This window comes from Schistocerca americana, chromosome 3, assembly GCF_021461395.2.
Source record: "Schistocerca americana isolate TAMUIC-IGC-003095 chromosome 3, iqSchAmer2.1, whole genome shotgun sequence".
NCBI lineage: Eukaryota > Metazoa > Arthropoda > Insecta > Orthoptera > Acrididae > Schistocerca > Schistocerca americana.
In genome coordinates, this window is record NC_060121.1 from 761,322,245 (window position 1) to 761,348,121 (window position 25,877).

A 25,877-nucleotide genomic window follows, 5' to 3' on the forward strand; every position below is an offset into this window, starting at 1 on the left:
AGCAACCAGTGCTGCGATGTCCTGCATACTAATGCGGTAGTATTGGTCGTGCCACCCCGGCTATGTGTTGATTTTACGTGGCTCCTCATATCTGATAACTTTATTCCGTGACTTTCGTTTCCCAAAATTTCGTGACTTTCGTTTCCCAGAATTCCCAGTGTTACGATTATTGCTCTCTCTAGGGACTAGACGAGTTTTCATATGTGTCTCAATGTTCTTCCGTGTACTTTTCTTGTCGTACACCAGGGCGACAGATTGCCAACTAATCCAGAATCGTGGGTTGACTAAGTTCCAAGTCTACTTTGCACTTACCGTGTTTTATTATCGATATATTTGATTTCATTTCAATTCACTGTCTGCTTTTGGTCTGTTACTCCTATCCACTTCATTAATTAAGTTATTAATCCAAGCAATAGAAGCACCTGCTGTATGAGAAAAGGGCTGATATTTCCACGGTCAGGTGACAATAGATCGCCACAGGAGAGTATTTTTATCTACCGATAGGGAAATAGTGGCAGGTAGCACATATCATTTTTATCCAATCAATGAATACAGCAACTACACTAGATATGTTCCACTGGGTTCAGATGAGGTGAAACGCCATTAAGTTTCTTGGCATCACTATAGCTCAGAAAAGAAATACTAGAATAGCATGTATTTTCCTGTGGAATTCGTATCGGTTTAATAGAAAATCAAGCTGCTTTCTGACTACTTAGCAAAGTAAGAGATCTACGGGAACATTATTACAGATCACTTGCATCGCTTGATGCTTGATGTCTTCCCTGATGGCGGTGACATCTTCCACTAGGAAAACACTGTCGGTGTCAAAAGGCCTGATAGGTGCTAAAGTGGTTTGAGGAGCAAGATACTGAATTTACGTTAATAAAATGTAGTTAAATGAATAATATTACGCATATGAGATGAATGATGTATGAATTACTCCTAATTAAATACTTTCACGAGAAACTTATGTCGATCTTTGGACAAAAACACTGTTGTTAAAATCTGTTTCAGTAGATGATTAAAGAAATACGAAACAAAATAGAAAAGGTGAACTCTAGAACCATACCATCTGCCTTTCATCGCCTGGAATGAACTGCTTTAAGAAAAATACTCCAAGTAGGCAGGTTGTTGTTTGTGCATACACAATGAATGCGAAGAAAAAACATGTCTCTAAGTAATCTACACCTTTGAGTCCACATACAAAACCGCAATTTTTATATACTGGTGTCATACTTCGTATCCACACAGGATTATTTATTATACACATCAGAGAGACTCCTTTGGTGGATAATTTGGACAGCTTGTTACTTCCTCCATCTCGCAAAATGACCATGACGAGAAAATTCGAGGAATTAGAGCTAATACAGAGGCTTACTGATAGTCAGTCTTCCCACGCGCCATTCGCTAATGGAACAGGTTAGGGGGGCAGGGGGAGGGTGGTGGTGGTTGGGGGGGGGGGTGTGGATCGTTTGGTGGTACCAGAAATACGCTCCGCCACACACCATTAGGCAGTTTGGAGCATGATGTAGATCCAGATAATAAAATATTTAGTACTGAAAATTTTAAAGGAATGTAAATGATACAGTGCACTCTTTGATTATTACATTAAAGGCTTTGGGCAGCATTCGTGTTTGAAGCTAATGGTCGTGATCTGGAGCTTACATACTTTTCAGCTGAGGACGCAAGAGAATGACACGCCGCCTGTGTACCGCTGCTTTCTTGATGCTCATGCTGTTGGCAGCTTGCAATGCCCACCAAAAGAGGTCAAACATCAGGAGGCAGGGTAATCTCAAGAAACACCCGACACTGTTAACCAGCAAGACAGCGAAACACGTCAACTTGGGCAGAGCAGCTCTGGTAGGCAGCAGGAGGACAAAGAGCGGAGCATCAAGCAGTCCAGAACTAGTGACCCTCAAGGCGATCAAAGTGGCCACATTCTACTTCGCTAACGACACGGAGGAGCAACAGCTGAAGGACAGCGGCGCCTACGACAGCAAATCGGTGTTGCCGTATGACGTAACAGGTCAGTGCTGCAGGTGACACACTACTATCTTTAATCCATGATTTTGTGTGTGTGTGTGTGTGAGAGAGAGAGAGAGAGAGAGAGAGAGAGAGAGAGAGAGAGAGTCATCAGTCTTCTGACTGGGTTTGATGCAGCCCGCTACGAATTCCTCTCCTGTGATAATCTCTTTTTCTAAGAGTTGCACTTACGAACTACGTCCTCAATTATTTAATGAGTGTCCGCCAGTCTGTCTTCCTCTACAGCTTTTACCCTCTACAGCCTCCTCTAGTACCATGAAAGTTATTCCGTAATGTCTTAACATATTTCCTGTCAGCTTGTCCATTCTTAATGTCCGTGTTTTCCATATATTCTTTCCCTCTCCTGCTGAGAATCTCCTCATTCCTTACCTTATCAGCCCACCAAATTTTCGACATTCTTCTGTAGCACCCCATCTCAGATGCTTCTGTTCCGGTTTTCTCAAAGTCCGTGTTCCACTACTGTACAATATGGTGCTCCAAACGTACATTCCCAGAAATTTCTACGTCGAATTAAAGCCTTTTTTATAATAGTAGACTTCTCTTGGCCAGGAATTCCCTTTGAGCCAGTACTAGTCTGCTTTTGATGTCCTCCTTGCTCCGTCATCGCTTATTTTGCAGCCTAGGTAGCAAAACTCCTTAACCTCATCTACTTTGTGATCACCAGTCCTGATGTTAAGTTCCTCATTGCTTCATTTCGGCTACTTCTCACTAGTTTCGTCTTTCTTCGATTTTCTCTCACTCAATCATCTATTCTTATTATACTCTTCATTCCATTCAACACATCCTGTGTTTCTTCTTCAGTTTCACTGGGGGTGGTAATGTCATCATCGAATCCTTTCACCCTGAATTGCAATTCCACTCTAGAAACTGTCATTTTAATTACCTCATTAGTTTTTCGATGTGTAGACTGAATAGAAGAGCCGAAAGACAGCATACCTGTTTTATACCTTATCAATCCGAGGACTTCATTCTTGGTCTTCCAGTTTTACTGTTCCCTTTTAGTTGTGGAACACATTGTATGTCGCCCGTCTGTACCTCTAGTGTACTCCTATTTTTCTCAGAATATCGCACATCTTGTACCACTTCACATTGTCGAAAACTTTTTCTAGATGGACAAATCCTATAAGCGTGTCTTGGTTTTCCTTTAGTCTTGCTTCCACCATCAAGCGCAAAGTCAGAACTGCCTCATTGGTGCTCTTAGTTTCCCTAAGGCCAAACTGATCATCGTCTAACATATCCACAGATTTATTTTCCATTCTTCTGCGTGTTATTCTTGACAGCAACTTGGATGCATGAGCTGTTGACCTGACAATGCGATAATTATCGCACTTGGAAGCTCTTGCAAAGTTCAAATGTGTGTGAATTCCTAAGGGACCAAACTGCTGAGGTCATCGGTTCCTAGACTTACACACTACTTTAACTTACCCTAATAACAACACATACACCCATACCCGTGGGGGGACTCAAACCTCCGGCTGGAGGGGCCGCGCCGTCCGTGTCATGGCGCCTCAAACCACGCTGCCTCTCCGCGTGGCTGCTCTTGCAGTATTCGGAATTGTGTGTCTGATGTTTTTCCGAAAGTCAGTTGAAATAACGCCAGACTCATATTCTACACACCAACGAGAATGGTCGTTTTCTTGCCACTTCCCCCAATAATTTTAGAAGTTCTGGTGAAATTTTATCTATCCACTCAGCATTATTTTATCTTACGGCTTCCAAAGCTCATTTAAATTCTGATTCTAATACTGGGTCCTTTCCCTCTTCTATACTGACCACTGTATCTTCTGCTGCCATGTCATCAGACAGGCCTTCCCATTCACAGAGGCCCTCAGTGCATACTTTTCACCTAGCAGCTCTCGTCTACGCATTTAGCCTTGAAATTACCATTGTACGCTTAATGTTACAACCGAAGATTGTTTGGCCTTTTATACACTGAAGAGCCAAAGAAACTGGTACACCTGCCTAATACCGTGTATGGCCCCCGAGAGCCATGCAGAAGTGCCGCAAAGCGACGTGGCATGAATTCGACTAATTTCTGAAATAATGATGGAGGGGAAATGACACCATGAATCCTACAAGGCCGTACGTAAGTCAGTCAGAGTAGGAGGGGGTGGAGATCTCTTCTGAACAGCAAGCTGCGAGGCATCCTAAGTATGCTCAATAATGTTCACGTCTGTGAACACTGGAGGCCAACGAAAGTGTTTAAACTCAGAAGAGTGTTCCTGGAGCCACTCTGTAGCAATCCTGGACGTGTGGGGGAGTCGCATTGTCCTGCTAGAATTGCACAAGTCCGTCGGAGTGCACAGTGGACATGAATGGATGAAGGTGATCAATCACGAGGCAGAGTTGTATCTGCACTATCAGGGATCCATATCACTCCAACCACTTAGGCCTCACACCATTACAGAGCCTCCACCAGCTTGAATAGTCCCCTACGGACATGCAGGGTCCATTGGTTGATGAGTTACTCTCCATACCCGTACACGTCCACCTGATCGATACAATTTCAAACGAGACTAGGCAACACGTTTCCAATCATGGACAGTCCAATAACGATTTTGAATGGCCCAGGCGAGGCGTACAGCTGGGTGTGGCGCAGTTATCAAGGGAACACGAGTGGGCCTTCGTCTTCCAAAGGCCATATCGGTGCTGTTTCGTTGATCGCTGACACTTGTTGATGGCCCAGCATTGAAATTTGCAGCAATCTGCGGAAGTGTTGCACTTCTGTCGCATTGAGCAGTTCTCTTCAGTCGTCGTTGGTCCCTTTCTTGCAGGAGCTTTTTCCGGCTGCAGCAATGTCGGAGATGTGATGTTTTACCGGATTCCTGATATTCACGGTACACTGGTGAAATGATCGTATGGGAAAATCCCCACTTCATCGCTACCTTGGAGATGCTGTGTCCCATCGCTCGTGCCTTACTATAACATCACGTTCAAACTCATTTAAATCTTGAAAAACAGCCTTTGTGCCCGTGGCAGCAGTAACCGATCTAACAACTGCGCCAGACACTTGTCTTATATGGGCGTTGCCGTCTGCAGCGCCGTATTCTGCCTGTTTCCATATCTCTGTGTTTGAATAAGTATGCCTATACCAGATCTTTGTCTCTTCAGTGTATATATGCTGATACAGTTTTTCCAACGATCATTTCTTTTTCGATTTCTTCACATTTTTCATGCAGCCATTTCGTCTAAGCTTCCCTGCACATCCTATTTATTTCAGTCCTAAGTGACTTGTATCTATGTATTCCTCAATTTCCCTGAACATTTTTGTATTTCCATCTTTCATCGATAAACTGATGTATTTCGTCTGTTACTCAAGATACCTTCGCAGTAACCTTCATCGTACCTACGTTTTTCTTTTCAACTTCAGTGATTGCCCTTTTTACGGATGTTCATTTCTCTTCAACTGAATTGCCAAGTAAGTTATTCGTTGTTGTAGTATCTACAGCCTTTCATCATTTCAAGCGTATCTCTTCACTACTTAGTCCTACCGTATCCCATTTCTTTGCACACTGATACTTCTTGACTAGTCTCTACAGCCCACTCTTCGTCACTATTAAATGGTTATTTGAGTGTGTATCTGCTAATTGGTACACCTTGCAATCCAGTATCTGATCTCAAAATCTCCACCTGAATGACGTAGTCCAACTGAAAACGTCTTTTCAAAGTATTCCTCCCACTCCTGTCAGTCTTGAACAGAGTATTCGCTATTACTATCTGAAATTTATTGAAAAACTCAATTAGTCTTTCTCCTCTCTCATTCATAATACCAAGTCCATATTCCCCCGTAACCCATTCTTGTATTCTTTCCCCTACCTATGCATTCCAGTCCCCCATGACTGTTAGATTTCATCTTCCTTTACGTGTTGAAGTATGTATTTCGTATTCTCATATACTTTCTCTATCTCTTCATCTTCATCTTATGACTTCGGCGTATACACACTATATGATCAAGAGTATTCGCTCAGAAGTTCGTGGCGCCCTCCATCGGTAGTGCTGTAATTCAATATGGTGTTGGCCCACCCTTAGCCTTGATGACAGCTTCCACTCTCGCAGGCATACGTTTTATCAGATGCTGGAGGGTTTCTTGGGGAATGGCAGCCCATTCTTCACGGGGTGCTGCACTGAGGGGAAGTATCGATGTCGGTCGGTGAGACCTGGCAAGAAGTCGGCGTTGCAAAACAAGAAAAAGGTGTTCTATAGGATTCAGGTCAGGAATCTGTGCAGGCCAGTCCACTACAGGGATGTTATTGTCGTGTAGCCACTCCTCCATAGGCCGTGCATTATGAAAAGGTGCTCGATTATGTTGAAAGATGCAATCGCCATCCCCGAATTGCTCTTCAACAGTGGGAAGCAAGAAGCTGCTTAAACTTCAATGTAGGACTGTGCTGTGGTAGTGCCACGCAAAACAACAAGGGGTGCAGGCCCCCTCCATGAAAAACAGGATCACACCATAATACCACCGACACCGAATTTTACTGCTGTCATTACACACGCTGGCAAATGACGTTCACTAAGTATTCGCCATACCCACACCCTACCATGGGATCGCCACATTGTCTACCGTGATTCGATACTCCACAAAACGTTTTTCTACTGTCGAATTGTCCAATGTTTACTCTCCTTACACCAAGAGAGGCGACGTTTGGCATTTATCGGCGTGATGTGTGGCTCATGAGCAGCCGCTCGACCATGAAATCCAAGTTTTGTAACCTCCGGGCTACCTGTCATACTTCTTGCAGTGGATCCTGATGCAGTTTGGAGTTCCTGTGTGATGGTCTGCATAGATGTCTGCCTATTACACATTACGATCCTCTTCAACTGTTGGCGGTCTCTGTCAGTCAACAGATGAGGTCGGCCTGTACGGCTTTGTGCTGTACGTGTACCTTCACGTTTCCACTTCAGTGTCATATCGGAAACAGTGGATCTAGGGGCGTTTAGGACTGTGGAAGTCTCGCGTACAGACGTATGACACAAGTGACACCAAATCACCTGGCCACGTTCCCAGTCCGTGAGTTCCGCGGAGCGCCCCATTCTGCTCTCTCACGGTGCCTGACTACTGAGGTCGCTGATATGGAATACCTGGCAGTAGGTGGCAGGAAAATGCACCTACACTGGAAAACGTATATTTTTGGTGGTGTCCGGATACTTTTGATCACATAGTGTACCTGAACTATCTTTGGCGTGTTTGTTTGCTGTCGCTTCTGATGAGAGCAACCCTATCATTGAACTTTTCATAGTAACTCACTCTCTGCCCTACCTTTCTATTCATAATAAGTCCTTCTCCCATTATACCATTTTCTGCTGCTGTTGATATTACCCAATACTCATCCGAACGGGAATCCTTGTGTTCTTCCCATTTCTCTTCACTTAGTCTAGATGGAGCCTTAGCGTTTTCTTTTTTCAAATATTCTACCTCCTCGATCATTTCCAAACTTCTGACGTTCCACACCCCGACCCGCAGAACGTTATTCTTTCGTTGGTTATTCATTCTTTTTCTCATGGACCGAATGAGGGACTAATTCGGAATCTTATGCCAATGGGGAGATCATCATGATACTGAATCCACACCAGAAAATATGTAGAGAGCGTTACAAAAGGATTCATCCGATTTCAATACATTTTGAAGACGAACGAAGATAGAAACTCGGGCTGAAGTAAATTTAATAAATGGTATAAACCATTGTTATATAAGGCCAACAGGACCTTTTTTACACCGGATCAGAGAGTCACACATTCAGTTCATGTTTTACATTATATTTACTTAATACTTAATAGCACAAACAGTATTAAAATGATCCGAGTGCCGTAGAGTCAGTGTGAGTAAACAGTATTGGCTACAAACTAATAAAGTTACTGCTGCAGCTGCTGCACTAATAATAACAATAGAAATAATAATAACAAAAGAGCCGTACTGTTGACGCCGCAGTATTATAATGAAATTTCACCCGTTCAAACGGAGAACGGAAAATTCCTCTCGTTGCTTTGCAATATAGAGTACAGTCTTGTAAAATAGGAATAATCGTTTTTAAGCACCCTGCACACTCATGAAAATGAAAGCAAGCCATTAGAATATTTCTGACGGACTGTATTACATATCGATTTTCATTATTAAATGACTAGAATTTATGTTATGAATACTAAATCAATTCCAAAGGAGTAGCAGTGTTTCCGAGCCCGTTTGAAACCACGTCCACAACTGCGAAGTTATTCCACCTGACTATCGTGGTTGGGTCTTTTATCAAGTGACGCCGACAAACAGTATTGATGTTACGCGTCGGCACGTGAGAAGACTATCACACAAACGGCTTAAAATCTCATGTATTCCAGCTGCTGCCAAAAATGCTTTACTAGAGAATGGAGAATGTGTTATACGACGATCAGTTTGCCTTTAGAGAAAATAAAGGCACCACACAGGTTGTTCTGAAGTCGCGCTTGGTAATGGAAGTTAGAGTGAAGGAAAACCAAGATACGCTTATAGGATCTGTCGACCTAGAAAAAGCGTTCGACAGTTTGAAATGGTACAAAACGTGCAGTATCTTGAGAAAAATAGTACACTGCAGGGAAAGACGGGTGACATTCAATGTGTTCAAGAAGCATGAGGGAACAATAAGCCTGAAAGACAAAGTAGGAAGTGACCAGATTAAAAAGGGTGTAAGAGAGGGATGCGGTCTTTCGCTCCTTCTATTCAGTCTATACATCGAAAAAGCATGACGGAACTAAAGAGACAGGTTCAAGAAAGGGATTGCAAGTCAGGATGAAAGGTGTCGCTGATGACATTCCTACCCCCAGGGAAACTGAAGAAGAAATAAAGGATGTGTTGAATGGAATAAACGGTCTATTGAGTACAGAATATGGACTGAGAGTAAATAGGAAAAAGAAAAAGGTAATGAGAAGTAGCAAAAATGTGCATACAGAGAAACTTAACATCGAATTTGATGGTCGTGAAGCAGACTACGTTAAGGAATTTTACTACCTTAGAAGCAAGTATAATTATAACCACCCAGTATATTTGTGTGTGTTTGGTAATAAACAAATCTATTTTTGAAGTGATCCACCTTCGCCGGCCGTTGCGGCCGAGCGGTTCTAGGCGCGTCAGTTCGGAACCGCGCTGCTGCTACGGTCGCAGGTTCGAATCCTGCCTCGGGCATGGCTGTGTGTGGTGTCCTTAGGTTAGTTAGATTTAAGTAATTCTAAGTTCTAGGGGACTGATGACCTCAGAAGTTAAGTGCCATAGTGCTCAGAGCCATTTGAACTATTTTTTTGATCCATCTTCAGCAAAAAACCTTTTTTCCCCATCACCCAGAAACGTTACGCTGAAGTTACAGCATCATCAGTGGGTTTTTATTTTCTTTCTTGTTACCAAATGCTGCGGTTTTCGTGTTCTTTATGCTTTGCATTTCAGTTGTTTTTCTTTGAAAGGGGCTGCTTTGGGCGACAGATATTTGAATGCAGAATATCACGTACCATAAAAGTAAAAAAAAAGAAAAGGTACCAAAGTGCTATTGCAGTGTGGTATTAGCACAAGAACTGACAGTTCACTTTCACCGTAAACAAATACCGCATAGAAATAGGCGGGAAAATGCTTGTTACATTGTAAGATGAACACAGAAGATAACTACAAGTATTCTTACCCTGGTGTCTGAGTGTACGCTTGAGGAGCGGTTTGTAATGATCCTATATAATATAAAGCCAATGTGATTTATATGTAATATTACATCCAGCCTTGTCGTCAAATATGGGGCTTCTAGGAATCCTTCCTACTCGGTTCGATAGACAATAAAATCAAGCAAATGGTATTAATGAGTTTTATTACGAAAAAGTAAATGACAATAATTAACACTGACAATTATACAGATGTGTCGCAAGCGAAGGGCGACATAAAAAATAATTAATCTCTTCAGTATAACAATTCCCAAGTCTGTGTTACATAGAGTCTACAAGCGAAGTAACGAGCGTTGACACTTCTGTACAAGTCGCTAGTCTTGAAGCGGCTATTCAGCTGCGGCGTCGCCAGTAAGCCACGGCGCTTACGTCCTCTTCACGTATGGACCGCTGCTGTCGCATTGTCGTCCTGGAGAGGGTTCGGCCAGTGTAGGATTGGCTGACGTCTTCTCACAGCCATCTCTTCTCTGTCGTTCCCGACTGGCGTGCTGGTACTTGCCCTACTCCGTAACATGTGATATAAAAACACAGGGATTTTACTGTACTATTTGTACACCCCGACCTGCCCTAGGAAAGTCGATGGCAGCATGTTCTTGACGTCAGTGGCTTACCACACAGGCTGGTTTTAGGAACATCACACCCGGCACCTTGTTGCAGCGGACGCGGAGAGCCGCAGCCGACTGTTCGTAACGACACCGCTGGTGAGGCGCGGAATACCGGCCTCCCTGAGCACTGTGCCGTACGACGAGGCTGTTGACGCCCCCCTGACACCCTACCCCAGTCTGGAGCTTCACCGCACCACGGAGGACTCCATCACCGACTGCCACTCGCAACTGGTGTCCGTCATCTCCACCACGGTGAGATTCCTACAGTGCACCATTCGTGGCTATCACGTTTCTTTTTATGTAAGAATTTTATGGTGGTCTGCAGAAATGATACTAAACAGAGAACTATCCGTTTTAGGTGCCACCAATGATATCTACCAACGTTTGTTATTTTAATCAAATGAAACTGTGTAGTTCCAGATGCCTTTTCAAGTTTCAAACATCTACACTACTGGCCATTAAAATTGCTACACCACGAAGATGACGTGCTACAGACGCAAAATTTAACCGACAGGAAGAAGATGCTGTGATATGTAAATGATTAGCTTTTCAGATCATTCACACCAGATTGGCGCCGGTGGCGACACCTACAACGTGCTGACATGAGGAAAGTTTCCAACCAATTTCTCATACACAAACAGCAATTGACCGGCGTTGCCTGGTGAAACGTTAGTTAGTTTTAGTTACACGTCAAGTTCCGTAGGACCAAATTGAGGAGCAAATCTGCAATGTCATGGATCGTGTCAGTACATGAACACACAACATAAGTTTAAGTACACGCAATCAGCAATACAATTAGAATCAGCTCAATTTTTCAACGTACTCCTCGACAGAATAGAAGGAGTCACCCATGAGGAAACTCTTGAGTTTCGATTCGAAAGCGCGTAGATTACTGGTAAGATTTTTGAATTCGAGTGGCAGCTTATTGAAAATGGATGCAGCAGTATACTGCACACCTTTTTGCACAAGAGTTAAGGAAGTCCAATCCAAATAGAGGTTTGATTTCTGCTGAGTTTTAACCGAGTGAAAGCTGCTTATTCTTGGGAATAAACTAATATTGGTAACAAGAAACGACAACAAGGAATATACATATTGAGAGGCCAATGTAAAAATACCCAGACTCGTGAACAGAGGTCGACAAGAGGTTCGTTAACTCACACCACTTATTGCCCGAACCGCCCGTTTCTGGGCCAAAAATATCCTTCTAGAATGGGAAGAGTAACCCCAAAACATAATACCATACGACATAAGTGAATGAAAATAAGCAAAGTCGACTAATTTACGTGTCGAAGTATCACTTACTTTTGATACCGTTCGAATAGTAACAATGGCAGTATTAAGCCTTTGAACAAGATCCTGAACGTGGGCTTCCCACGACAGCTTACTATCTATCTCAACACCTAGAAATTTGAACTGTTCAGTTTCACTAATCATATGTTCGTTCTGTGAGATTAAAACGCCTGGTTTTGTTGAATTGTGTGTTAGAAACTGCAAAGACTGAGTCTTATTGTGATTTAACGTTAGTTTATTTTCTACAAGTCATGATCTGAGGTCACGTACTGCACTATTTGAAACCGAGTATTGATGCCTCGTGTAAGGATTGTAGCCTAACGCGATTGCGGTTATCGTATCGCGACATTGCTGCTCGCGTTGGTCGAGATCCAATGACTGTTAGCAGAATATGGAATCGGTGGGTTCAGGAGGGTAATACGGAACGCCGTGCTGGATCCCAAACGCTTCGTATCACTAGCAGTAGAGATGACAGGCATCTTTCCCTCATCATTGTAACGGATCATGCAGCCACGTCTCGGTTCCTGAGTCAACAGATGGGGACGTTTGCAAGCCAACAACCATATGCACGAACAGTTCGACGACGTTTGCAGCAGCATGGACTATCAGCACGGAGACCATGGATGCAGTTACCCTTGACGCTGCATCACAGACAGGAGCGCCTGCGATGGTGTACTCAACGACTAACCTGGGTGCACGAATGGAAAAACGTCATTTTTGCGGATGAATCCAGGTTCTGTTTACAGCATCATATGGTCGCATCAGTTTTTGGCGACATCGCGGTGAACGCACTTTGGAAGCGTATATTCGTCATCGCCATACTGGCGTATCACCCGGCTTGATGGTATGCGGTGCCATTGGTTACACGTCTCGGTCACCTCTTGTTCGCATTGACGGCAGTATGAACAGTGGACGTTACATTTCAGATGTGTTACGTCCTGTGGCTCTACCCTTCATTCGATCCCTGCGAAAGCCAACAGTTCAGCAGGATAATGTACGACTGCATGTTGCAGGTCCTGTACGGGCCGTTCTGGAAAATGTTCGACTGCTGCCCTGACCAGCACATTCTCCAGATCTCTCACCAACTGAAAACGTCTGGTCAATGGTGACCGAGCAACTGGCTCGTCACAATACGCCAGTCACTACTCTTGATGAACTGTGGTATCGCTGCATGGGCAGCTGTACCTGTACACGCCATCCAAGCTCTGTTTGACTCAATTCCTAGGCGTATCAAGGCTGTTATTACGGCTAGAGGTGGTTGTTTTGGGTACTGATTTCTCAGGATCTATGCACCCAAATTGCTTAAAAATGTATTCACATGTCAGTTCTAGTGTAATATATTTGTCCAATGAATATCCGTTTATCATCTGCATTTCTTCTTGGTGTAGCAATTTTAATGAACAGTAGTATACGATGTACCAAGGTCTGGATTCTAAACCGGGTCTCCCGCTCGCTAGGCAGATGCGCTGACCAGTACGCCACCCTGGCGCATTGAGTTTGCTCAGCTGCACGGACTACTATAGTGTGACTCCCTCCTCAAACCAAATTCCCACCCACGCCTCGGCCCACCAAGTATACCCCGTAAACTCGAACAGCACTGCAAAGGCTCTCCAGCTGTATTTGAAACAGTGTGTTTTATTTTGGCATATTAGACGTTCCATCATCAGCAGATTCTCAAACCAGTAACTGCCGATAATATATCTAATATGTGTTTGTCGCTTTGTCCAACACTGATGCGTCAGTGTCGTACAATGCTTGACGTGATTTTAAAATTATAGACGACAAAAAAAATTCATATAGATTTTTGTTGATTATTATTTAGCGTAAAATGAGAACATACTGCTCGGCTTCACCATGGTTTCGTCAGTGCTGCCATCATACTATTTACTAGAATGGAATCATCTGGAATAGCCGCTCGCAACACTCTTCTACACTCCTGGAAATTGAAATAAGAACACCGTGAATTCATTGTCCCAGGAAGGGGAAACTTTATTGACACATTGCTGGGGTCAGATACATCACATGATCACACTGACAGAACCACAGGCACATAGACACAGGCAACAGAGCATGCACACTGTCGGCACTAGTACAGTGTATATCCACCTTTCGCAACAATGCAGGCTGCTATTCGCCCATGGAGACGATCGTAGAGATGCTGGATGTAGTCCTGTGGAACGGCTTGCCATGCCATTTCCACGTGGCGCCTCAGTTGGACCAGCGTTCGTGCTGGACGTGCAGACCGCGTGAGACGACGCTTCATCCAGTCCCAAACATGCTCAATGGGGGACAGATCCGGAGATCTTGCTGGCCAGGGTAGTTGACTTACACCTTCTAGAGCACGTTGGGTGGCACGGGATACATGCGGACGTGCATTGTCCTGTTGGAACAGCAAGTTCCCTTGCCGGTCTAGGAATGGTAGAACGATGGGTTCGATGACGGTTTGGATGTACCGTGCACTATTCAGTGTCCCCTCGACGATCACCAGTGGTGTACGGCCAGTGTAGGAGATCGCTCCCCACACCATGATGCCGGGTGTTGGCCCTGTGTGCCCCGGTCGTATGCAGTCCTGATTGTGGCGCTCACCTGCACGGTGCCAAACACGCATACGACCATCATTGGCACCAAGGCAGAAGCGACTCTCATCGCTGAAGACGACGCGTCTCCATTCGTCCCTCCATTCACGCCTGTCGCGACACCATTGGAGGCGGGCTGCACGATGTTGGGGCGTGAGCGGAAGACGGCCTAACGGTGTGCGGGACCGTAGCCCAGCTTCATGGAGACGGTTGCGAATGGTCCTCGCCGATACCCCAGGAGCAACAGTGTCCCTAATTTGCTGGGAAGTGGCGGTGCGGTCCCCTACGGCACTGCGTAGGATCCTACGGTCTTGGCGTGCGTCCGTGCGTCGCTGCGGTCCGGTCCCAGGTCGACGGGCACGTGCACCTTCCGCTGACCACTGGCGACAACATCGATGTACTGTGGAGACCTCACGCCCCACGTGTTGAGCAATTCGGTGGTACGTCCACCCGGCCTCCCGCATGCCCACTATACGCCCTCGCTCAAAGTCCGCCAACTGCACATACGGTTCACGTCCACGCTGTCGCGGCATGCTACCAGTGTTAAAGACTGCGATGGAGCTCCGTATGCCACGGCAAACTGGCTGACACTGACGGCGGCGGTGCACAAATGCTGCGCAGCTAGCGCCATTCGACGGCCAACACCGCGGTTCCTGGTGTGTCCGCTGTGCCGTGCGTGTGATCATTGCTTGTACAGCCCTCTCGCAGTGTCCGGAGCAAGTATGGTGGGTCTGACACACCGGTGTCAATGTGTTCTTTTTTCCATTTCCAGGAGTGTAGTAGCTGGTACCTCTGAGAACTCTCCAGAAATACCGTCTTCAGCTGAAGAGGATATTTTATTTTTGTGGGTTGATGCGTCACTCTTATGGCGCCAGTCACAATGTACGAGTTACTAAGTGTCTTATGAGTCAAACAATTTTCTCAATTTCCAAAGGTACGAACGCCAGTTTTCAGCCTAATCAGTGACTCAAAATAGAAATCAGGAGCACTAACAGATGACCGATTCTGCTCGAATGTTAATCATATTTATGTAAGATTTATTTGTCGTGGTTGACGTGGGAATGTAAGTTCAAAAGAACACTAAAACAAAAATAACTACGAAAGTTCAGATAAACCGTAAACACAAGTTTTTTTATACAAGAGGAAACGTATACGAGCACTTGTTCATGTTCGATATTGTGAAGCAAATCTGCTGTAAGCTCTCTGCTTTCCATATTTTGAGATAAAAGAGAAAAAAGTCTGGTAAACATGGGCTCTAAAGAGCGTACTTTAAGAGCTAAGAGCACTGGTTCATTTTCGCTACTGTGCGACACATCTCGTCTACTGAGCAAGTGCTCTTAAGGTATGCTCTTTAGAGTCCACGTTTACTGGACACTTTTTTCTGGTTTTGGTCCGTACTACCATCTCTTAAAATATGGAAAGTAGACATATTGCAGTAGAAGAGATTTGTTTCACAGTAACGAAGGTGAACAAGTGCTCACAGCTCTTAAAGTATGTATTTTAGAGGCCACGATTACTGAGACCTTTTTGTTTCTTTTAGCGTGTGCTTTCAACTGTACGCGTTTACACCAATTATGATTCACCTTGTGTACATCAAAGTATTTGATAGCTATAAATCTGTGCTGATTTTTGCCCAGGGCAAAGTGTTACGTCATTTATCGTTGATCTTGTACGGATGTTTCGATTAATTAATACTGATTAAAACATCTTTATAAGCTTGAGACACATTACCTGTATCGAGTTATTTATACTTTGTACATTGCATCTGATCAGTTACTTCAGAATTCTTACCAGACCAAGAGTCATAAAGTCAGCTAAGTAGGATTAGTTAGTTGTCTCCCACATTGCATCAAAGCAAAAACAGAAAATACTGAATGATATGGCATGGCCGTCCCTAAGCCCCGATTGTAATCCCATTGAAATGATCTGGGATGAAGTGGACAGACGTATCAGGGTAGTTAATATATCCAGCAAGGAACATCTCTGGAAGTTACGGATGTGTGGAATCATATAGATTCACGATACCTACAAAAACTAATTGATTGCATGCTTCGAGTTTGAAAGCCAGTCATTAAATCCAAAGGAGGATACTTCGGTGAAAGTAAAATACAATGATTGTGATCGTATTATATATGTGAAAGTTTATATAATTATATTTTGTGAGAATTAACGTTTGATTCGTGTTGTAAATCTGAAATACAAGGGTGTATTGAAATTAACATTATGACGTTCTTCTTAATAGGGTGCCGGTACACATGTGGAACGCAATACAGCAACGACTGTGTGTCGAAGTTTCTATAGGTCCTTGGTAGGTTTCCTGAGGTATGTGTCACAGGTCACGCATTTCCCATAAATTATGGGCCTTGGGTTGGTGCAGATCCCAGATGTGCCCCTTTGGGTGCAAATCAGGCGCATTTAGTGTGCTGGACATCAATGTGAGTTTACTATAACTCATCTCAAGCCATTGTAATACGGGTGTGGCATTGTAACACGGCTAGTTATCCTGCTAGAGGATGCCATCACCACTGAGAAAGACATCAACAGTTTTGTTCACCCAGACCACTGCTGTCATGTTGCCTTAGGTTACAAGAAGCCCAAAGAACATGCCTAATCGCCTTGCGTCCTGGGTGAGATTCTTGTTTGAAGCAACCGTTTATCTGGATAACGGCGTACCCAGACACTACCATATGTGTCACAATGAACGTGACATCTGGCCAGGTTATACATATGGGCACTTGTATTGACTCAACAAGGCAGGAATTCAAATTAAAACGGAAATTATGGGATTCGGCGATCTTGACGAAACGTTAGTGCGTAGAACTGTACATCGATACTACGACAAAGGAGAGAATGTAATGGCTAAAAAAAATACTGAGTTAACTTCGAGAACAAATTAATTGTTTTGCTCGACTTAACGGAAATTTTGGCATGGAATACCTACAGTTACTGTTACATAGCGTATATCGGCGATTTGTGTGATGGGTGCAGTGAGGAAGTGTCAGTAAGAGATGCAAATAAAGTATTTGCTGGATGTATGGAATATTCTCGGTCGTATTAAGGCGAGCCTTCGGAACTGAAATCCTGGGGACGGCTTATAAACACTCATGTGCTGTCGCTCAAGGGATCGCTTGTAAATAAAATGCGATCATACGTCAAAGATACAGTTCTCTATTAAGCGCAATCCACTTCGTATTGCGTGATACTGAAGTATGCAGTGGTACTGCTTCTAATCCATACATGCTTCTATTTCCACAATGTCACCAACTCCATCTCCGGCAAAACATCCCCAAACCATAACAGAACCTCCACCGTGTTTAACTGTAGATAGAACATGTGAAAGTATTACGAGATAAAAAAAATTAAATACCGTAAAAAGTATGAAACTGTTCCGCATGTGTGACGAAAAGTGTCGTCGCTGATGAATTTGCGTTCTGCTGGACTTTATAGAAACAGTCAGCGAAGGAGTTGTTAAGAATCTTTGAAATTAATTTTAGTTACATCTCAGACATACTTACTGTATTTTATTACTGACGAGATTATGGAACCTAGGTGGAAGTACAACATTGTGGCACTGCAAGAAGTGAGTTGGCAAGTGGAAGGACAGATATATATGCCTCAGTATTCTTAACTGTATAGTGTACCAGAAAGAAGAAGAAGGCAATCTGGAACAGTATTCATAAAAACAAAAGAGATTAGGAAAATTCTTTTGGAATTGAACCTATAAATGTAAGGCACGTAACGAGTATACAACTACGACAAGAACACGACTACAGCCACTGCTAGATTTTAAAAAGGATGGGTGAAATGAATTCGGAAAAGAATCAGGGAGATATATATTACATGGATAAATTAATGATAGAGATAAATTAAGAAAGTTAGCTGCTAGAAATAATTTACTCGTCATGGGTACCTGTTTGCTACACATAAGGATATTGATATATGGAAAGCAAGTGTAAGTGGAATAGCTAACCAGACAGATCACATGTTGGTAAAAGCACAATATGACACATCAGTCACAGATGTACGGAGCTGCAGGGTCCAAGCTATAATTCAGAACACTACCTGCAAAAAGTTATATGGAGAGGGAAGTTAGTTGTAATACTTAAAAACAGAATGGAAAATATGCAAATTGGAATAAGGAAAAACTGAACAACCCCTAAACTGTAAAAGCATACCAACGAGGAAACAAAGGGGAATCAAGAGAACTGGAACAAGATGTAGAGAGTGGTGAAAGTAGCAGCAGAAGAAATAACTGAGATAAGAAGAAAGGAAAGAAATGGGTGGTTTGTTGATGAATGTAAACCTGAAATACAACATAAAAATGCAAGACTGAGCATGCTGCAGAAAGGGTCAAGAAGAAATGTGGAGGTGGATAAAGAATTAAGGTGTAATGCTCATAGGATAAGTAAGATAAACAAAAAGGAATTTCTGTAAGCAAAATTTTAAGGGACAGAGGAACTATAGGAACAGAATGAAATAAGAAAATTATATCATGCTATAGGGAAGATGGGGGGAAAAATTTCAACCAATACAAAATGCTTGTAAAAAGAGAAACGGAAAGATAATCCGAGACGAAGAAAAAATACTGCGGAGATGGGCAAAATATTTTGAAGATAGCTCAATAGCAACACAGGCCCGGTGGACAATGTAGAGGCAAGAGAAGATAAAAGAGAAGAAGCAAAAAGACCAGAAACGCAAGATATGGAGTCGGTGATACGTAACCTGAAAGATAAATATGCCGCTGTTGAAGATGGGGTAGTGTCGGAACTAATAAGGTCTGGTGGTCATCCTCTAATAAGTGAAATTCATGCTGTAATAAATAACACATGAGGAAATGGAAGTATGCCTGAGGATGGGAGAACTGGAATAATATGCCCTCCATATAAGAATGAAGAAAACACTGCTTGTGCAAATTACAGTTGCATAACCTTATTAAATACAGCATACACTATATTCTCCGGCTGCTGAGTGAAAAGATAAATATTACGCCGACAATATCATCGGAGAATACCAATGTTGTTTCCGATCAAATAGAGGCATTCTGACCATTCGTTTGTAATTAGATAAATAATGGGGAAATCTTATGAATATGACGCAGGGGTACACTTCCTGTTTGTGGATTTTAAAGAAGATTTTAGTAGTGTTAAGCAGATCAGCATTAGCACTAAAAGAATTGGCATCGCAGCGACAAGCTAAGAAGGCTAACTGAATTAACAATGAAGGCAATGAAGAACACAAAGGCAAATGTAAAAGTGAACAACAAAAGGACCAAGACCTTTAACTTTACAGATGGAGTGAAACAGAGTGATCTCTCTGCAGTCCTGTTTTACTTAGCACTGCATATTCTTGATACAAAGAAATAGACAAGAGAGGAACAGCAAGGATAAAATCAAGTCACGTATGTGCGTATGCAGAAGATAATGCAATTCTGGACTGAGAGGTCAACACCCTTGATCAAATATGAAATAGTAGAACCAGAAGGAGTAAAAATTTGACGTACTGCAAAATAAAACCAGACCAACTACAAATTGATGTCCAGTTCTGAGCTTAGAAGAATACCACATGACTTAAGGCGTTGTTTAAAGCTATCAGCTGCTTGCATTATTCAAGTGTCCTCTTGACCAGCGCAAATAATATGAATCAATACATTACAGAAACGATTCAAGCTGAATATTGTGCAACTTACATGTATTTTATGATTCTGTAATTACAAGAACAACGACGTTAAGAGTATATTATCACCTTGTGCGACGTGACCAGAGAGATATGGACGACAACTGACCCAGATGTGAATAACCTAAGGGCAATTGAAACGAAAATCATGCGAAAACTTTAGGGGCCTGTGAGAGAGGCAGAGGATCGGTGAGTTCGTTACAACCGTGAAATTCAAGAGCTAGTACGAGGGAAAGATATACTGTAATTTTTTTAGTTCTCAAAGAATACACTAGTTAGGGCATACGAAAAGGGTGACAGACTACAGGATGTCCAAACGAGTAATGAAAAGCTGGCAGTATTGCACCAGAAGGAAGGGCCACCCAAGAGCTAGATGGCTGGACACTATGGTGGCCGACCTTACAAGTCAGAGATCCATGGATGGAAGAGAGAAGCAGAGAACAGAGACGTAGGAATGATGGTTGTCGACGAAGCCAAGGCCTGTCAGGGGCTGTAGACCAAAGAATAAGAAGAAGAAGAGGAAGAAGAAGAAGAACGTTTTCACTCGCCTTGTGCTGATGTGTGCTATATGCAAACAAAAATGTAAATTTTTGAAATATTGTCTCATAACAGATATCTTAAAATTTAGCTTCTAGTACACTACGTATTACTGACTTTGGAAAGGTTGCTGACGGTGACCTGAGGTTACAGATTCATCGCATCATTTTAAAACCTGTAACTAATGGTGGGGAACTTACGTTACCAAGAGAAGATGTGTGAAAAGAATTCCAGCTGAAAAACAGATACTCGTTTTTATGTGTGAATAATGTGTTTACTTTGAAAGAGAAAAGGACAGTGGCGGTGCTTTTGTGCCGGTCAGAAAATTACAATATGATAGATAGACGACAAATGCAACTGGAAGCTCGGTGTGTGTGACGTCTGAAAAATCAAGGTGTGACACTGCGCCATGCGACAGGTAATAATAGCTTAATTGAAAATGTAATTCCCAGAATTTGCATGAGTATTACGAGCGTAAAGTACCCAACAGGTAGGAAGCGACTTCTTAGTAGGGAGCACGACAGCTTTTCGATTTTCTTAGGAATTATTTGCTTTAGGTGGAGAAATAAAATAACGTTCCACGGAGAAATTATAGAGCCAAAGTGGTATTACTTCAGTGAGTGTCCGGCAGTGAAACTGGAAATTACAATACCGCTCAGTGGGTCGTACACGATGCGCCGCATGATTAGACGACTTATATCTGTGAATATTCCATCAGCGAAGAGTGTGTAACTTATTGTTGTTCATTTTGGATTGATGGTCCATTATGAGTAATAAAATATAGATTACCAAGCAATAAATAGACTTCACCTTGGTTAGAAACTGGTGTGTTACTCAGCTGCTAATCATACCGAGTTAGAAAAATGTTTTCGTAATGTACAATGCCCCGAACCAGTTACGCGTCAAATGCGTCTACGAGGTTGGTGAAAAATAACATGGAATTTAAACAGAATACTTAGTAGTAGGAACTTTTCCATCTAACGAAATCAAAATAAAACATCGCCACAAATTTGTGCGCACTGCACATTACCACTTAACCCAACTAAACACAAATTAAAGCAGGCGTCACGGTGTGAAATAAAGAATTTACATTATGAGGAACGGAGAGGCTAGTGAATGAATCTGTCACACGAGTAACGCCAGAGAAATGTAATAACGATACGAGATTTCCATCACATTGTAGTAGGCAGACGGGCACGTAAATTTTGGTATCAGTCGAAGGTATGTCCTGAAATGGGACGTGATACTGTATTTATTGAAATCTTTCTTCAAAATATACGAGAAACGTATTAACACTGAAAGGCAAGGCGACTGGACTCGACTATTATGCTGTAAACTCTGCCATGTGGGACCCTCATGCTAGACTCGGTCTAGCCATTTGTCTGATTAATTGGTTTCACAAAAGTTGTTCACTTAAACGTAAGTACGTGCACACATTTTAAACCTTTCTTTTAAGCCCCTTCTGATACAGTGGAAGTTACCATATAGTTCAGTCTACAACAATCGTAGGTGACGGTATGTTCAATTCATTTAAGGTAGTGATTACTGGAACCCTAATCTACACCTCCGTACAGGTGTGTGATCTTCGAACTGCGGCCCTCGCTCCGCATGCGGCACGGATCAGGTGTTCGCGTGGCCCATTGTTCTCAGACGTGTTTTACGCTAGCTTGGCTCTATTAAATAACAGCCGAAGCTGAAGACGTCAGCTGACATTAAGAGCTTCTTAACAGAGTAATTTTCCACCTGAGGTAACAAACAAAAATTAATTACAGACACAGTAATATTTTAAGATGTGCTTAATTTTAATTTACGTCTGTAAATTCGGCCGTGAACTAAGTAAAGTTGGCCGCTTACATCAGGGGCAGACAGATAAGCAGCGCGGCCATTACGGAATTACAGGATGTCAGAGGGGAAATGTCTTACCGTCTGTCTTCCAGTACTGACAACTCACGGGCACGCGCGGCTAGTAGCGATTAGCTGCTATGGTATAAATATTTAAAGGGGGAGGAACAAAGGTTCGCAAATACGCTCTACAGAGACGGCAGTCTACAAACGTGTTTCTTATTTTTAGCAAGGAGCATTAAATTAATTAAAGCTGGAAACAAACAACAGTAAACACGAAGCGTTCCGAATAGTGCCCATCAGTAATTTAGGGCCAGCGGCAAACTTACCACTCTTTTACTATAGCTAGTATATTGGGGGCTCATAACATATTAATTTATGTTTGTTCCTAAAACCTGTTTGTTTCGATATCTCGGGTGATACAAGAGTTAAATTATTAACTATACAACACAATAACGTGCAATTTTGCCACCTGTCATTTGTTGAACATCATGTTTCGTTATCTCGAACAGTTTACGAAACAAAAGAGGACAATCACCTAATATTTGCAACCCTTTCATTGTGTAAACGGTGCTCTCCCTTTCTTTCCCTTCCCTCTGCTCCCCCTCCCCCCTCCCCTCCCCGTCTTCCCTATGAACAGTAATAAAATCGACAAACTGTAGCAAACGTATTTCAGACTGGTAATGCAGGAAAAAGGTCCTTAGAACATGTGTCCGTAAATAGACGGTATGTGTGCAATGACAACAAATCGTCCCAGAACACAGTACAGAGCTGCATCGCATCCACGTCACAATATATGTTCTGGCCTTCACGGGATGCAACGCACACGCGTTCACATGTCGCTTCATGTACTGCCGCACTCTTTCGCACGTTTTGGCCCCTCTCCGAATAGCGTCGCAGGGGGTCGTGAACACGCTGTTGAAGCGACTGCAAATCAGGAACTGGATAAGCAGGCACAACACTCCACAGATCCCCCCGAAGGTAAACAATCATGGGGTTTAAGTCCGATGATCTAGAAAGTCTTGCTACAGGGCACCGCGTCCTATCCAAGGTCCGGGCAAGATGATGTTGAGGTGCCGACGAACTGTAATGCGGAAATACGTTGGTGTTCCGTTATGCAGAAACCACATAACCGGACGTATTGCCAAAGGCACATTATTAAGCAGCGGAGGCAGAGTATTCCGCAGGAATAATACCAGGTCTAAATATGTGGTCGCCAAAAATCCCTGCCCACACATTGATGCTTGAACCGATGCTCATGAGGTGCCTGAACCATTCCCTAAGGATTGTCTGCAGCCCACTGATAAGAACTATGCAGATTTAAGACGCCAGTTCTAATAAAGGTTGCTTCGTTATTAAAGAGGACTGATGACAGAAATCCCATAATTGCGATGGTCTGGTGTAAAAACCATCGACGAAACCCTTCCCGTAGAGGGAAATCCGCTGCTGAAAATCCTTGCATTCGTAGCAGGTGATAGGGATAGTTGCGGTTATCACGCAGGGTACACACAATCGTACTTAGGCTTACAGATGTTGGTGGGCCACTTGCCAGAAGCTAGTACTCCTGTTCGTCTCAACATGCTGTAGCATCCGGTCCTCCGAATCTTGTATACGCAGAGCCCGGAGCCTCCCTGCACGTTCGCCTGTCCGAAAGGATCCATGACCACACAAACAATATCAAAGAGCTTGAAATATTGTGTTATGTAGTTGTTTTCTCTAAGGGTACTTGTTTTGGTGTTGCTGTGCTGCCTCTCGAAGACTTCAATCTGCTTGGCCATCTAGAGACACCATCTCGGATCGTTCCCGACATGAATACCGAATCACTCTGCTGCTTACAGTACGCTAATCCATTACACACCCTGCAACACACAAGGAACACACGGAACATGGTCAGAGGAACTTCCATTCGTCTGTACCATCTAACGTGGCAACGATGCATTTCCGGACACATGTTCAAAACACCTTTCTTCCTCCATCATTTCCAGTCAGGAATATGTCCTTGCTGTTTGTGGGTTTTATTAATCTTCACCCTTTATGTAGCGTTAGTGTACCGCATTTTATAAGCTTAGTATCCATCTGTCGCTAGTGCTGACCCCATGACGTCACACACCTATGTTACCTACATGCAGGGCGGCGGAAAGAGTGGCGTGGGAGGGGTAGGATTTCGTGTATTCGCGCGTGCTCAAACACACACACACACACGCACACACACACACACACACACACACACACACACACACAAGCACACACTGCTGCCAGTGCCCCACTTGGCTCCAAAACCTGACTGATTTTTGTACCCACTTGGTGAAAGGAAGTTATAAACCTTCAAATTAAGTCCTACAACGCTATTTTCACGTCTCTCTCTCTCTCTCTCTCTCTCTCTCTCTCTTTCTGTCACACACACACACACACACAGACACAAACACACACACACACACACAAACAACACAAACATACCGTTACTCATAATTTTCACGGCTGGAGAGCTCTTTCTTGTGGTTTATCACTTAAACTGCATATTTTCACAATACGCGAGGGTTGCCATGAAATCAGTAATGCTTCACCTCACGAAGCATCGTTTTATATGCGGTAGAGGGGGCCGGGTGAGAAGAAAATACGTCAAATTAACACCAGAAAAATATAATTGTCATTGTTGACTGGCTAATACAGCTATTGATCAGTTTCCAAGTTACACCTGTTTGAGGTTATGATACAGCTGGTAGAGAGACGAGCTTTTATCGCCTGACGTTTTTAGAAGTTTTTCTCTAATGTTTCAGATCGTCATGCACTGTATCAGGGGGAACAAGACACCGTTCTATGTTATAGTGAAATACAATTGACGCTATTGACTGTGTTTATATTTGCTGTAATTCGTGACTGCCCAACGTAGCTTTATGTTTCATAAGACATGGTTAGTAATTACCATACTGAGAAGCTCTGTGAAGTTTACCAACTGGAACTATAATATCAAGGCTCTTTAAAACGTTTACAACTATGTCTCATTTCCCATGCATAAGCGATTACGAAATAACACGAAGCGCTAACTCTGATGCAAGTTCTGGAGAATGTGGTGAAAACAGTTACTATGAAAGATGGATTTAATCTGCTGTTATAGAAAGAAGCCGTTGCAACTGTGCAGACTAGGGTCCCAAATTACTATAAACGCAGTATATGGAAAAATATGGATACGACTGGGGAATGCGTGATGATAGCAGTTACTGGTCAAGGAACGTGGCCATATGTTGCAGTACTCGCAAGAAATGAAGGATCCAATAACGCTTACTACACTATAGCAGATTCAAAAAATAAGTTCACAAGCATTCAGTGCCATTTGGATCTTGTCAGAAGGGATGGTTTAACTGTATGTAATGGTGGTCTCATCATTGTGCTTCTACCAACCGTAAAGCTTTTTGCAGAGTTTAAATTGATGAAATAACTACGTTTGATGGCCGTTCGTTTGCTCAAGTGGTAAGCCTAAAGTTGTGTACCATTAGAATATGGCGAAGAGCCCGCAATATTTGTTTGAACTACGAGATAGTAATGTTTTCATGTTGTCACAAATGCAGTTCTGTTACTGGTTGACAGAATGAGACCGAGCAGCCGTTTATGTTGATGTAAATTTTTATGAAGCTAAAATAATTAGTTG

At 43.0% G+C, this 25,877-nt stretch overlaps 1 protein-coding gene across 1 annotated transcript in view; it reads left to right on the plus strand.

The window, feature by feature from the left end:
- The window catches only part of LOC124607245 (major royal jelly protein 1-like), a 48,680-nt gene that overhangs the window by 11,743 nt on the left and 11,060 nt on the right, over positions 1–25,877 (plus strand). The window contains exons 2-3 of the mRNA XM_047139520.1: positions 1,677–2,026; positions 10,366–10,565. Of these exons, the coding sequence (XP_046995476.1) occupies positions 1,693–2,026; positions 10,366–10,565 (534 nt within the window). The 5' untranslated portion in view covers positions 1,677–1,692. The remainder of the gene's footprint in view (positions 1–1,676; positions 2,027–10,365; positions 10,566–25,877) is intronic.